Source organism: Physeter macrocephalus, chromosome 6, assembly GCF_002837175.3.
Source record: "Physeter macrocephalus isolate SW-GA chromosome 6, ASM283717v5, whole genome shotgun sequence".
In the NCBI taxonomy this organism is placed as follows: domain Eukaryota; kingdom Metazoa; phylum Chordata; class Mammalia; order Artiodactyla; family Physeteridae; genus Physeter; species Physeter macrocephalus.
In genome coordinates this window covers 64,649,529-64,662,862 of record NC_041219.1, presented here as the reverse complement: position 1 = coordinate 64,662,862, position 13,334 = coordinate 64,649,529, and the positions used below count along the sequence as shown (strand labels likewise).

Genomic DNA, 13,334 nt, shown 5'->3' with positions numbered 1-13,334 from the left:
AAAAAAAAAAAAAAAAAAAAAAAGTAAACCTTTTACTTTAATCGTGCTGTCAATTCACCAAAATCAATTATCTTCCTTTATTAAGCCGTCTTTTCTTTAATAGCATTGTTGAAAAATATTTATAGATAAAAAGTAGGAAAAAATGATATAAATGAACTGATTTACAAAACGGAAACAGACTCACAGATTTCGAAAACAAACTTTTGGTTGCCAAAGGGGAAATGTGGAGGGAGGGATAAATTAGGAGCTTGGGATTAACATACACACACTACTATATATAAAATCATCAACGAGGGCCTACTGTCGAGCACAGGGAACTCTACTGAGTACTCTGTAATAACCTATAGGGGAAAAAACTCTCAAAAAGAATGAGTATATGCACATGTATAACTGAATCACTATGCTGTACACCTGAAACTAATGCAATCATTATACTCCAATTAAATTTTTTTTTGAAAGTAAGAAATGCAAAATTTCCTCCTGGTCCTTCTTTCTCCAAATTCACATCAGCTAGAATAGTCTTTGAAGTACTTCAGTGGGCCAGTGGTTATGCTAAAAGAAGCAATGATTGACAACAGCCATCCACCATGAAATCAGCGCCCCAGTGTTTCATTGACTCTTCTAAACAGTTCAATTTTAGCCCATTGAAGAACCACAAATCCCCTGGTGAATTATCTCAATATTGTTCAAGGCAGAATAGAATATTCTGTCTGAATTCTTAAAATTGTCCACTAAGGCTATGAAGACCCAGAAGTTTTTCTCCCCTCTTCAATACCTTCTCAAGTAGGTTGGAAAGCCCATTTCAAACTATTTGTCTTATAATCACTTAAAATAAGTCTGAAGCAAGTCAAAATTTGTCAGTTTAAGAAGTGACAGAATATTTGAGTGACTTTAAAAACTATTACTAAATAAATTAAGGTGAATGTTTAAAATAAATAATCTCAAAAGGTTTTCTGAATTTTGCAGCAATAGGGGTTTTCCCCCCTTATTTGTATTCAACACCATAGAATCATGAAGACCAAAAAAAAAAAAAAAATTACCACTTATATATACCCCCAATTATTTGCAGTTCCCAGTCTGTATTTACAAGTAGACTAAAGAAACATATTTTTACTGCTGCTTTCAATTTTCCTTAATCACTGGTATTTGTTTTGCTTTAGTGCTTTGCTCTCTGACTTTCTGTGTGAGAGGTGCTTTATATATTCAATTTGCTGGTGAGCTATGAGATGAAAGGAGTCTTAATGGTGAGTTTGAAGACTGTGGATTTTTATTTCTTTTATTTTTTTACAGTTGATACGTATACAGTTTCACCCTTAATTATCTATGACTTGTCCTGTCCATGGATCAACAAAGATTATATAAAACATGATTGTACTAGGTAATTCTTTCAGAAAATTACACAATCAAATAGGTTGGGTGGCATTTGTTAAAACACATTTAGTACTTTATGTGAAATCTCTCCCTATACAGAGATATTCAGCACTATAATTCTTTGGTTTATAACTATATTTCACAAGATGTAAGTCTTGGAAGAATTGTAATTTTCCTTGACCCTCTTTAGAGCAATTCCGTTTACATCCCCCTGTGGTGTACTGAAGAGTCACACAGTGTCCTCTTGGATTTTTTCTCAGCAATACTTAGCATTTGAAAAAAGGGTTTCTTAAAGATGGAAAGGACCGTAACATTGCTCTGCAGTTCCAGCCTCTCTTGGTTGTTACAGCCACAGTTCAAGTGTGCAGCTTGCAACTGCACGAAAGGATGACCTGAGGCTGAGCCTAGGGACTCTACTCCTTTGTCCTAGAAAATTCTAACTTTGTACCCCCCTGCACTGTGATAAATAAATTGCTATCAGTGGATTACAGTCAATCACCTTGCTCAGCATGGCCATGTTTGACATTTGATTACTTTTCTAGGTCAGTTATGGAGAGTGGATGTACATGATGTACATGAAAGGGGTGATCATTTATTGGGTGCATACATATTCAAAACTTAAATTGTACATTTTAAGCACATGCAGTTTATTGTATCTCACTTGTATCTCAATAAAATTGTTTTTAAAAACAAGAGAAAAAGCAACAGTAATAAAGATAGTATGGTTTTGGCATAAGGATAGATTAGTAGAACAGAATTGAAATTCAGAAAAAACAACCACGTTTATAAGGTCAATTGATTTTCAACAAAGGTGCCAAAAAATTCAATGGGGAAAGGATCATCTTTTCAATAAATTGTGCTAGAATAACTGGATATCAAATAGAAAAAGTTACTCATGACACCTGACTAAAAAATTAATTCAAAGCCGATCATTGACCTAACATAGAGATCTAAACGCATAAAACTGCTTTTAAAAAAGGAAAAAATACTTGTGACCTACATTTAGGAAGTATTCTTTACATAGGACACAAGAAGCATGAATCAATTAAAAACACTGAAGAAATTTATTAAAATTAAAAACAGCTGCTGTTAACAAAAGATTTTTTTAGCTAAGAAAATGATGAGGCAAACCACAGATTGGGAGAAAACATTTGTAGAACATATATCTGACAAAAGACATGCAGCCTGAATATATAAAGAACTTTTACAAATCAATAATAGGAAGATAAACTACCCAGTTGAAAAATCATAGGGGAATTCCAGGACAGTCCATGACAGTAGCCCCATTCCTTCCAGGTCCTCCTTTTTTACATCTAAAAACCCTGGACATAACACAACAAACAAACATAGGAAGATTCTGAAAGGTGGAAAGATGACAGACTCTAGCTAGAGATCTTGGAACTTGAGAGAAGACAGCAATGAGTTTTCTGGGTTTTCTTTTTGCCAACAGTGGAGAAGCCTGGAACTGCCCACAGGCATGGTTGGGAGAGGGCAGCTCCAAGAAAAGCCTGCTGCCCATAGGTAAAGTACCAGGGAAAGGGTAGCCTAACATAAAATATCTTTTTGATAATACCTGCCCTACTTCAAGCAAACACTGTGGAAAAACTGCCCCACCCTCCTACTCTGGCTCCATAGTTTCAGCAGGAAAGAGGAATCTAATGCATGTACACACACACACACACACACACACACACACACACACACACACACACACACACACACACAGCAGGCAGGGACACTCTGATTCCCCAGCTTGAGTGGTATGTTGGTGGGACCAAGTAAGGAACTGGTCTTCAATCCTCTGCCCAGCAAAAGCAGGTCGGGCACCAATCCACCCTCCTGGGTAATGTCAGCTGAGCACAGCAGGGAGCCAATCCCCACCGTAAATCAGCAAGTGGAATTAGTAGAGTCAAGAGGCTGGTCTTCAATTAACAATCTAATTCCACATCCACAATTCCTCTCTCTCTTTCCCCACACTTTGCAGTACTCTCCTGAGGAATGAAGGAAGCAATCCTGGTTAAAATTCAACTCTTTACTTGTTCTATTACTGTACTCACAGAGCCAAACAGGTCTGGAGAAAAATGTAAAATCATGCTACGCTCGCACTAAATACATGGCCAACCTCAAGTGAACCCTTACCATCACCCTTCATGTGTACAGTATGCAATCATTCTCTCTCCTCCTCCTTCATATGACTGTTTCTAACCTTTTACTTTCATCTCAAACCTTCAATATCCCCTTCTCATAGCCAGTCTTACCTGTTCACTCTGCTTCTTTTACTTAAAGGAAGAAAGAAAGAAAAAGAGAGAGAAAGAAAGAAAGAGAAAGAAAGAAAGAGAGAGAGAGAAAGGAGGGAGGGAGGGAGGGAGGGAGGGAGATGTATGGGAAATGCCATAGGATGACCCCCGGTGGGTCACACTCTTGGCAGATCCATGTGGAGGGAGGGAGGGAGGGAGGGAGATGTATGGGAAATGCCATAGGATGACCCCCGGTGGGTCACGCAGATCCATGTCCCTGAGTATGGGAACAACCTGTGACCTGTCTCTACTGAATAGAACATGGTAAAGATGATAGGATATCACCCCCTCCTTATGTTATATGGCAAAGGTGAAGGGATTTTGCAATGTAATTAAGTTCTCTAATCAGTTGCTTTTGAGTTAATCAAAGAGGACATTATCCTGGTATCCTGGGTGGGCCTGATCTAATCAGGTAAGCCCTTCATATTTTAGTGATAAGTGTTCTAATGTAGATCTATTAGTGTTTGCACAACTAAAACATTGACCAAAACTCATAAAAACATATTTTTAAAATTTTTATTTGTTTTTAATTTTTATTTTACATTGGAGCATAGTTGATTAACAGTGTTGTGTTAGTTTCAGGTGTACAACAAAGTGATTCAGTTATACATATATATGTATCTATTCTTTTTCAAATTCTTTTCCCATTTAAGTTATCACAGAATATTGAGCAGAGTTCCCTGTGCTATGCAGGAGGTCCTTGTTGGTTATCTATTTTAAATATAGTAGTCCATAAAACCATATTTTTTAATGGGTAAATTTTATTATATTCAATATTACTTCAATAATTTTTTAAGCTAATGTTAATGAAATGGAGTAGGACCCTTTGGTCCTTGCCCCCCATGTCCTCTGCCTGCCCTTTGTCTGTGGAAAAACTTTAGCCAAAGAATGAATTTAATCAGAGAAGTAAGAAAATGCAGAAGCAAAGAAAATCAGTCAAACAGGACAAAACAATAATCGTTTAGTCACTAAGCATAGTCAAGGACCTTTAGTTCCTTCTCAAGGGCCGTAGCTAATATTCTGAGCCACATCCTGTGAGCTGTCTTGTAGATACTGAAACCCGTGCCAGGTGGAAGAAGTTAACTACATGATGACCAGACTGTAGCTGTGACATAAGCTGCTACAATTCCAAGAATTGGCCTCAAGGAAATGGGAACAAACTGACCCCGGAACTGAAGATTAACTGTACTTAAGACAATCAAGATGATGCTTGTCAGACCACCGTATGACCAATTTCAAGATGACTGTCTGAACTAACTGTACTGTTTCTACATGTAGTCTCCTCCCTCCGCCAATAAGAGCTCTTGCCCACTGGTTGTCAGTGGAGGGGATTAAGCCTTTGGACGGGAGTCCACCCTCCCCCTGCCCCAGTTTCAGGCATCCAAAATAAAGCAAACTTTCCTTTCCACCAAACTTGCCTCTTTATTGGCTTTTGAGCGGTAAGCAGCCAGACCCCACTTTCAGTAGCTGTAAGACACCCCCTTTGCAATGGGAGTCCAGCAGGAGAATTTAGACCCAATGAAAGGTTGAGAGGTAGAGATTATTTCCCCAGAACTTGCAAACTGTACTACTGGGATAGGTACTTATTTTTAATATTTTTTTTTAGGAGGAGACACTGGAAGTTTTATTCAAATGACACTAATTTCTTTGGTTTACCCATGCCATGGTCTAGGTATAACCTGAGTATTCCTGAGTTTTCCCAGACTCTGAAAAGTGGAATAAATAAGCTTCAACTCTTTAACCGTGTAATCTTTTCCAGGTTCATTAGGCATATTCAATGAGGTATTATTTATGGCTTCTCTAGAGTCACAACAGAGTTGACTTGTTGCTGTAGAGACCATATGATTTGCAAAGCCTGAAATACTTATTATCAGATGCTTTACAGAAAAGTTTGTCAACTTCTGCTTTAGAGAAAAGAGAACACATTCTTCCTATATCTATTCTAAATAGAAAGGAAACATAGATAACAAAACTAATAAGACATAGCTGATGTGTATGCGCTTATTAAGAAAGCTAAAAACAGAAATGTAGACGGCCAACAGGCATATGAAAAGATGCTCAACATCGCTAATCATCAAGGAAATGCAAATCAAAACCACAATGAGATATCACCTCACACCTGTCAGAATGGCTATCATCAAACAGAACACAAATAAATGTTGGTGAGGGTGTGGAGAAAAGGGAACCCTTGTGCACTGCAGGTGGGAATGTAAATTGGTGCAGCCACTGTGGAAAACAGTATGGAGGTTTCTCAAAAAACTAAAAATAGAACTACCATATGACCCAGCAGTCCCACTCCTGAGTATATATCTGAAAAAAAAAAAATACCACTAATTTGAAAAGATTCATGTACCCCAATATTCATGGCAGCATTATTTACAGTTGCCAAGATATGGAAACAACCTAACTGTCCATCAACAGAGGAATGAATAAGGGAGATGTGATATATATATATATATACATACACACACACACACACCCATACACAATGGAATACTACTCAGCCATAAAAAAGAATGAAACTTTGCCATTTGCAGCAACATGGATGGACTTGGAGGGTATTTTGTCAAGTGAAATAAGTCAGATACAGGAACACAAATACTGTATGATATCACTTATATGTAGAATCTAAAAAATACAACAAACTAATGAATATGACAAAAAAGAAGCAGACTCACAGATATAGAGAACAAACTAGTGCTTGTGGGGTTGGGGGAATATAGGGGTAGGGGGAGTGGGAGGTATAAACTACTGAGTGTAAGATAGGCTCAAGGATGAGTTGTACAACATGGGGAACATAGCCAATATTTTGTAATAACTATAAATGGAGAGTAACCTTTAAAAATTGTATAACAAATTTTTAAATGAAATTTCAAAAAAGAAAGCTGATAAACAACATTTGCAAAATCTAGTTCAGCTAACATGCTGCTAAGTTGTAGCTTATATTTATTAAAATCATTAAAATTAGCAACTGTTATATTAAGTAACTCAATGGTAATTTTATTTTTGTTTTGGTATCCCAGGTTTTATTGGATCATGAGTCTAAATGCAACTGTTGTCTTTCTGGGACTGTCTTATATCCAGCACTTGGCGGCCTGGGCCCTGGTCTTATTTACTCCTTTTATGTCTACACTTATGGCTCTGATAACCCTTCATATGATGCACTATAACCTGATTTATCAGCCAGAAAAATGTAAGCAAATCACACTTTACATTGATTTTTTTGGATCTTAAGGTTTTCTCAACACATCTTCTTCCTCTCGGATTCCCTATAATTTCTCTTTCAACTCAGAGAATTTGTAGAGTCTGTCAGTTATTATACTTGAGAGCAACAGATTCTTCAAGAATATCAATAATCTCTATCTTCTTTGATCAAATTGTTCCATGTTTGGGCAGTGAGGTACTCTTCATGTTGGGCCTGAGTCCTTCAGACAAGCCTGTGTTGTCTTTGAATGCTTCCTTGCTTTCTGGTATGCCAAGATATTCTATGGTCATCATTCTCTTCCCTGAACTTTGAATCATCTCTTTCTTAAAGAACTGTTTCCTTTTCTTGTATATATACTGGTATTTAGAGACTACAGTCTTGGTGATGGAGATGCTCATCGCTATTTAGTCCGTCACAGTTTCTAGGTCTTTTCAATGCACAGACCTAGAAAATGTCCTTTTTTCTTCTCGAAGGTAACATACATTTTGGACTATACGAATACCCTAATCAAAACTGGAACTACAGGATTTTTACTTAACCTTATCAAACTCAAGTCTTTTTCTACTTCTTCCCATGCCAAAATCCCAGTTCACAATGATTATTGACAGTCTCAAAATTCTTCTTATAGTTTTTTTGTTTAAGTTATAATCCCTGGGAATGTACACTTAAGATGATTATGTTTTAAAGTCACTTGGTATAGTTCCTCTCTGTTTGGTTATGCCACTAACTTTAAATACAATTAAGTGCATTTTTTCCATTTGTGAGGTTAGTTTTTTTTTTAGTTGCTGATAGAGTGTAATAAGATTCTTATTTTGTGTTAAGCACTTTACATCCTGTATCTCATTTAATACCATATCAACAAAGGAAATAGTGTTAAAATTCACTTTTTGCATGTAAAGATTTAGACAATAGTTACTAAAATCTGGACCCAGACCATTCCTAATAAATTGGGAAAAAGCACAGAACCTTAGTAGCTGTGAACCCACAAGTCTCCTATCCAAAGTATTTCTATATTATATTATACTCAGTCTAGCCCACTCAAAACTAAATGTGAGGGCTTCCCTGGTGGCGCAGTGGTTGCGCGTCTGCCTGCCGATGCAGGGGAACCGGATTCGCGCCCCGGTCTGGGAGGATCCCACATGCCGCGGAGCGGCTGGGCCCGTGAGCCATGGCCGCTGAGCCTGCGCGTCCGGAGCCTGTGCTCCGCAACGGGAGATGCCACAACAGAGGGAGGCCCGCATACCACAAAAAAACAAACAAACAAACAAAAAAAAACTAAATGTGAAAACTGTTAAATAGCTCATATAACCCTGTCATAAGCATATATTGTTTAACATCCAGCACTGATCCCCCTTAAATCACAGTAACAATACTTCCTATATCTTTGAAGGACCCACAGGTCTTTGGAGACCTTAGTGAGCTACACTGTGAAGCCTTGCCTGTTGGACTTTTTAATTACATATCTGCATAAATCAGGTTTTTCCTTCTTCCAGTTTTAGTGAGATATAATTAGCATACAGCACTATATAAATTTAAAGTGTACAACATAATGATTTGACTTCCATACGTTATGAAATGATCACCACAACAAGTTTAGTGATGATCCATCACCTCATATAGATACAAACTACAAGAAAAAAATTAAAAAAATTTTTTCCTGTGATGAGAACTCTTAGGATTGACTCTCTTAACAACTTTCATCTATAACATACAGTTGTGTTCATTATATTAATCATGTTGTACATTATATCCCGTGTACTTATTTATCTTATAACTGGAAGTTTATACCTTTTGACCATTTTTGTCACCATACAAAGATATTACATTGCTATTGACTATTGTCCACACTGTATATTTCATTTTGTGACTCATTTTTTTTGTAACTGGTAGTTTATACCTCTTAATTTCCTTCATCTATTTCATTCATCCTTTAAAAATCCTGAGGTATTTTTAAAATTTGAAAATTTTAAATACTTGGAAGCATTTAAAAAATTTAATTTCATTTTAAATAAATAATTTTATGGATCTAAAATTCATGTACGAACAAGGTCTGCTTATATTCCTATGTCCCCTCTATTCCTTTAGGTGTCTATTTACATATTTTTAAAGAATCATCCTTCCATTTTTTAAATAAAGGAAAATACTAAAATTGTATATATGTGTATGTATCTTTATGTATATGTATGTATTTCCCCCTTCTCCTATAAACAGCATTTTATTCACACTTTTCTCACCTGCTTTTTTCATTTAATATAACCTAGGAATTGCTTCATAACTGTATATAACAATATTCCTCATTCTTTTTCTAGCTGGATAGTACTCCATTGTTTATTTTACCAGTCTTATATTGATGGATGTTTGGTTTGTTTCTTTACTTCTGCCACATTAAATAGGTTCTAAAGAATAGCTTTGTGCATACCTCTCTTAGCATTTTTCCCCAGCAGATCTTTAGGATAGATTCCTACAAATTGGATTAGTAAATCAAAAAGTAAATCCACAGATAATTTTGCTACATATTGCCAAATTCCCTTCTATAGTGGTTGTACCATATTGTATTTCCACCAAAAATGTATGACAATGACTATTTCCCTACAGTCTCTCCAATTTTTTTCAATTTTTAGATTTCTATACACTGAAGATATTAATTCTTTGTTTACAACAAAAGTTGCGAATATTATTCCCATTTGTCATATATCTTTTAATTTTGCTTCTTGTGTTGTCATCCATGCACAACACATTGTTTGTTTATTTGTTTTGTCTTTTGTGTGGTTTTTGTTTGTAATCAAATTTATCAATCTTCTCCCTTATTGCTTCTAGATTTTGATTCATGGTGAAAAAGTTTTCCTCATTCCCAGATTATAAAGGAATTCATTCATATTTTCTTTTGGTATATATATTTACCTTTACATCTGTGACCCATTTGGAAATTATATTAGAATAAGTTTTATGAGTGAAGTCAATTTTATCTTTTTCCCATATGACTGTCACATTATCCAACCTCACTTATTAAAAAGTTTGTATTTTCCCCACTAATTTGAGATGCCACCTTCCTTGTATATTGCCACTTGCATTTCTAGAGTTTCTATTCTGTTCCTTTGGTTAGTCAGTCTACTTGTATTCATATTCATCTATCTTGTTTAACTCTGACCTTAATTTCTAAATAACACATTTTACTTTTAGTAGTACTTTGACTGCTACCACTGTTTCTACCACTTACCTATACAACTACCAGTAACAGCAATGCAATAAGTTATATTTTTAAAACTTCACTGTTGTTACTTCATTTCTCCACATACCAGTGAGGTAGGCAAGAAGGGCCCCATATTTCCTTTTACAGACTAGACTCCATGTCCTATGCCCCTGCTCCTGTACCATCCTGAGCTATCTTTACCATTTCACCTACCATGCTGTATTGAAATGATCTATTTCTGAATATAGTTAGAAATTCCTGTGTTGTGTACATACTTGGAATATGGTAAATGCTCAGTGTTTCTAATTGTTAAACTGAGTACAGAAAATGAGACATACTTGAATTAAATGACTTGTCCAAGATGTCACAGGCAGTGGCTGAAGTGGAACCAGAACCCAGGCCTACCTTTTCTCAGGCTAGAGCTCGTTTTATTACACCACATACTGAAACAGGGAAAACATCATCCCCAGAAGCCTCTGCCTTGTTTCTAGAACAGAGCTCTGTGTTCTGTGGATCACAGCTAGGAAGTACACAGCCTCCTGCTAGTCTGCAGAATGGGTTCATTATGCAAAAAGGGTCTGAGAGATCCTCTCTGTCAGCCCCAAAAAGGCAAAAAAGAGGAAAATGTAAAGGAAGTATAAACTTTAGTATAAAGTATAAACTTGGTCTTTATCAAAAGACCACTTTGACGTATTCTAAAGTGTGTAATTATCAAATAATTCTGATTTTTTGTGACTAATTATGTATACATAATTTTCATATTCAAATTTTCTAAATAACTATTTGGCATCCAACCATTTGCTTCCTAATCTCCTATTTGAAAATATATTCATCTGAATAAAGAATTACAACTCTTCAAGTAATACAAATCTATCTGATCACCTCTGTTTACTGCCAGCCTACTCTAGTCCATATGTTACATATTTTAACATGTGATAAGGTAACCTTCCTTTGGACATTTACAAGAAAGAAACTGTATTAGCTGCAAGTCAAATCATAATATAAAATGTTCACCAGTGGTTTACTTTACACAATACTATACCAAATGAATATTTTGGAGTTGTTTTGCTTTGTTTTGTTTTCTATTTCCAAGTTATACGATCACCCAATTATGATGAAGTAAAACTCTGTCTTGCCTCTAGAAAAGTATATAATCCTTATTTTGGCTTCTTCCTCTCTGATGACTAAATTGGAAATTCCTCAAAGCTGTAATTCAAAGCCATAGGTGACCTTAAAGAAATGATTTTTTTATATGCTACCTTTTATTTTAAGGTAACTTTTCAAATGTGGACCATGCGTTCCATTATGTTTAGCTGTCAAGCATGGCCTTCATTTGCATTTCTTCCCACTGCTATAATTTTGAGAACTGGCAGGTGACCAAAGAAGAAAAAAATGTGCATCTACCATCTAGAGTGCAATGTAGGCTTTTTTAATTATAATTAGGTAGCATAGATATTCATGATTAGATCAAGGTCAGAGGAGCAGAACATCAGAGCTAAGAACTTAAAGGTACAAAGAATAGAAAAATTGCTTTCTAAAGTTTTTTTTTTTAAATAGTAATGGCTACAAATCTTTAAGTTTTTCAACAAAGCATTTAAAGTAGCTCATCTGTTTTATTTTAAAATGTGCACGCCTGGTGTGTTTGCCACGCATGTTTAAACTGGAGCTTGAAAAAATATATAAAATAAAATAAAAAATAAGGGCTTTCCTGTTGGCGCAGTGGTTAAGAGTCCGCCTGCTGATGCAGGGGACACGGGTTCGTGCCCCGGTCCGGGAAGATCCCACATGCCGCGGAGCGGCTGGGCCCGTGAGCCATGGCCGCTGAGCCTGCGCGTCCGGAGCCTGTGCTCCGCAACGGACGAGGCCACAACAGTGAGAGGCCCGCGTACCGCAAATAAATAAATAAAGAAATAAACTGGAGCTTGAAGTTTCGGTTGCATTTTCACTTCAGGTTTTTTTTCAACTTCCTGTTTCTGCTCCTGGTGCAGAAAACCAATTTGGGGATTATAATGACAATGGATTTTTCTTTTTAAGGGTGAGTCTACAAGACACACAAAATTATTTGTACAGAAGGCATGAGTTTTCTATTAAGTCTAATAGATTATTCCAGGAAGGTGGTGTGATGTTTAGATGTAGATGTTTTCACGGGGACATCCCTCCTAACACTCGGGATAACTACCTTTGGATGGGACGATGGGCGCTCCCTTTGGGTAGACCGATTACCATATAGCTCCTTTTCCTGACCGCTCTAACTTACTGGCTCCCTCTCAGTCCAGCTGATCAATTTAGGTTTATTACTTCTTCTTCTCTCTGACTTACAACCCATGTAGTTCATTGTCCACTCTTGGGTACCTTTTCTCCTCTCACAGTCTCCTAACGGGGAGCCCTCCGATTTATTCTAGGGATCCCACTCTTCTCATCCTCTTTCCTTAAGTAATCTCTAGTCCCACAGCTTTTAATGCCAACTATACACCAAACGCTCAATTTCATTTGACCTCTCTCCTCACCTTGAAACTCATATATATCCGACTTCCTATTCAACATTTTGATTTTGTTATCTAGCGGTTATCTCAAATTTAACCTGACCAAAACTCAACTCTTGATTCACCCAACTGCAAACGGATTCCATTCTTGTCTTCTCCATCTTCATGTAAGTCACTGAAACCCAGTGGTTTAAGGGGAAGGAAAGTAGCATCCTCAAATCTTCTCATTTCTTCAACCTCTCCCCACATTGGAAGATCCTATTGATTCTCTGACAACACATCCCATTTTGTTCACTTCTCTTCTTGCTGTTTTATGTCCAAGTCATCATGACTTCTTACCTGTATTCCAGCTTCCTCTCTTGTTCCTTAAAATCCATTATGCACACAACTACCAGAGTTCCAGAGTAACTTTTTAAAAATATACATCATATGTCCACTCTGCATAAAATTTCTTAATGGTTTCCCATAACATGGAGAATAAACTCCAAGCTCCTTACTTTTGGCCTGTAAAGTCAGACCCTGACCAAATCTTAGACCTCATCTCCTTCCAACATTCTACCTGGGCTACTGCCTCATTGGCCTTTCCTGTTCCTGAGCTTCTCCCTGCTCATTTCTACTTCATGACATGTCTGATATATGCTTCCTTTAGGTCTTTTTTCCTATTTCCATTTTATTCAATCCTCAGTTCAAATTTCAACTCTTTAGGTGTCCTCTACACCCTACCCACAATCAGTCTCTATCTTTTTTTTTTTTTTTTTTTTTTTGTGGTAGGCGGGCCTCTCACTGCT

At 36.7% G+C, this 13,334-nt stretch overlaps 1 protein-coding gene and 1 long non-coding RNA gene across 2 annotated transcripts in view; one reads left to right on the top strand and one right to left on the bottom strand.

Moving 5' to 3' along the window:
- The window catches only part of SLC15A5 (solute carrier family 15 member 5), an 83,941-nt gene that overhangs the window by 11,003 nt on the left and 59,604 nt on the right, over positions 1–13,334 (top strand). The window contains 1 exon segment of the mRNA XM_007100395.2: positions 6,692–6,861. Within this exon segment, the coding sequence (XP_007100457.2) occupies positions 6,692–6,861 (170 nt within the window).
- Positions 1–13,334, bottom strand: part of LOC102990584 (uncharacterized) — a 70,483-nt gene that overhangs the window by 26,806 nt on the left and 30,343 nt on the right. The gene's annotated exons all lie outside the window — the stretch shown is intronic.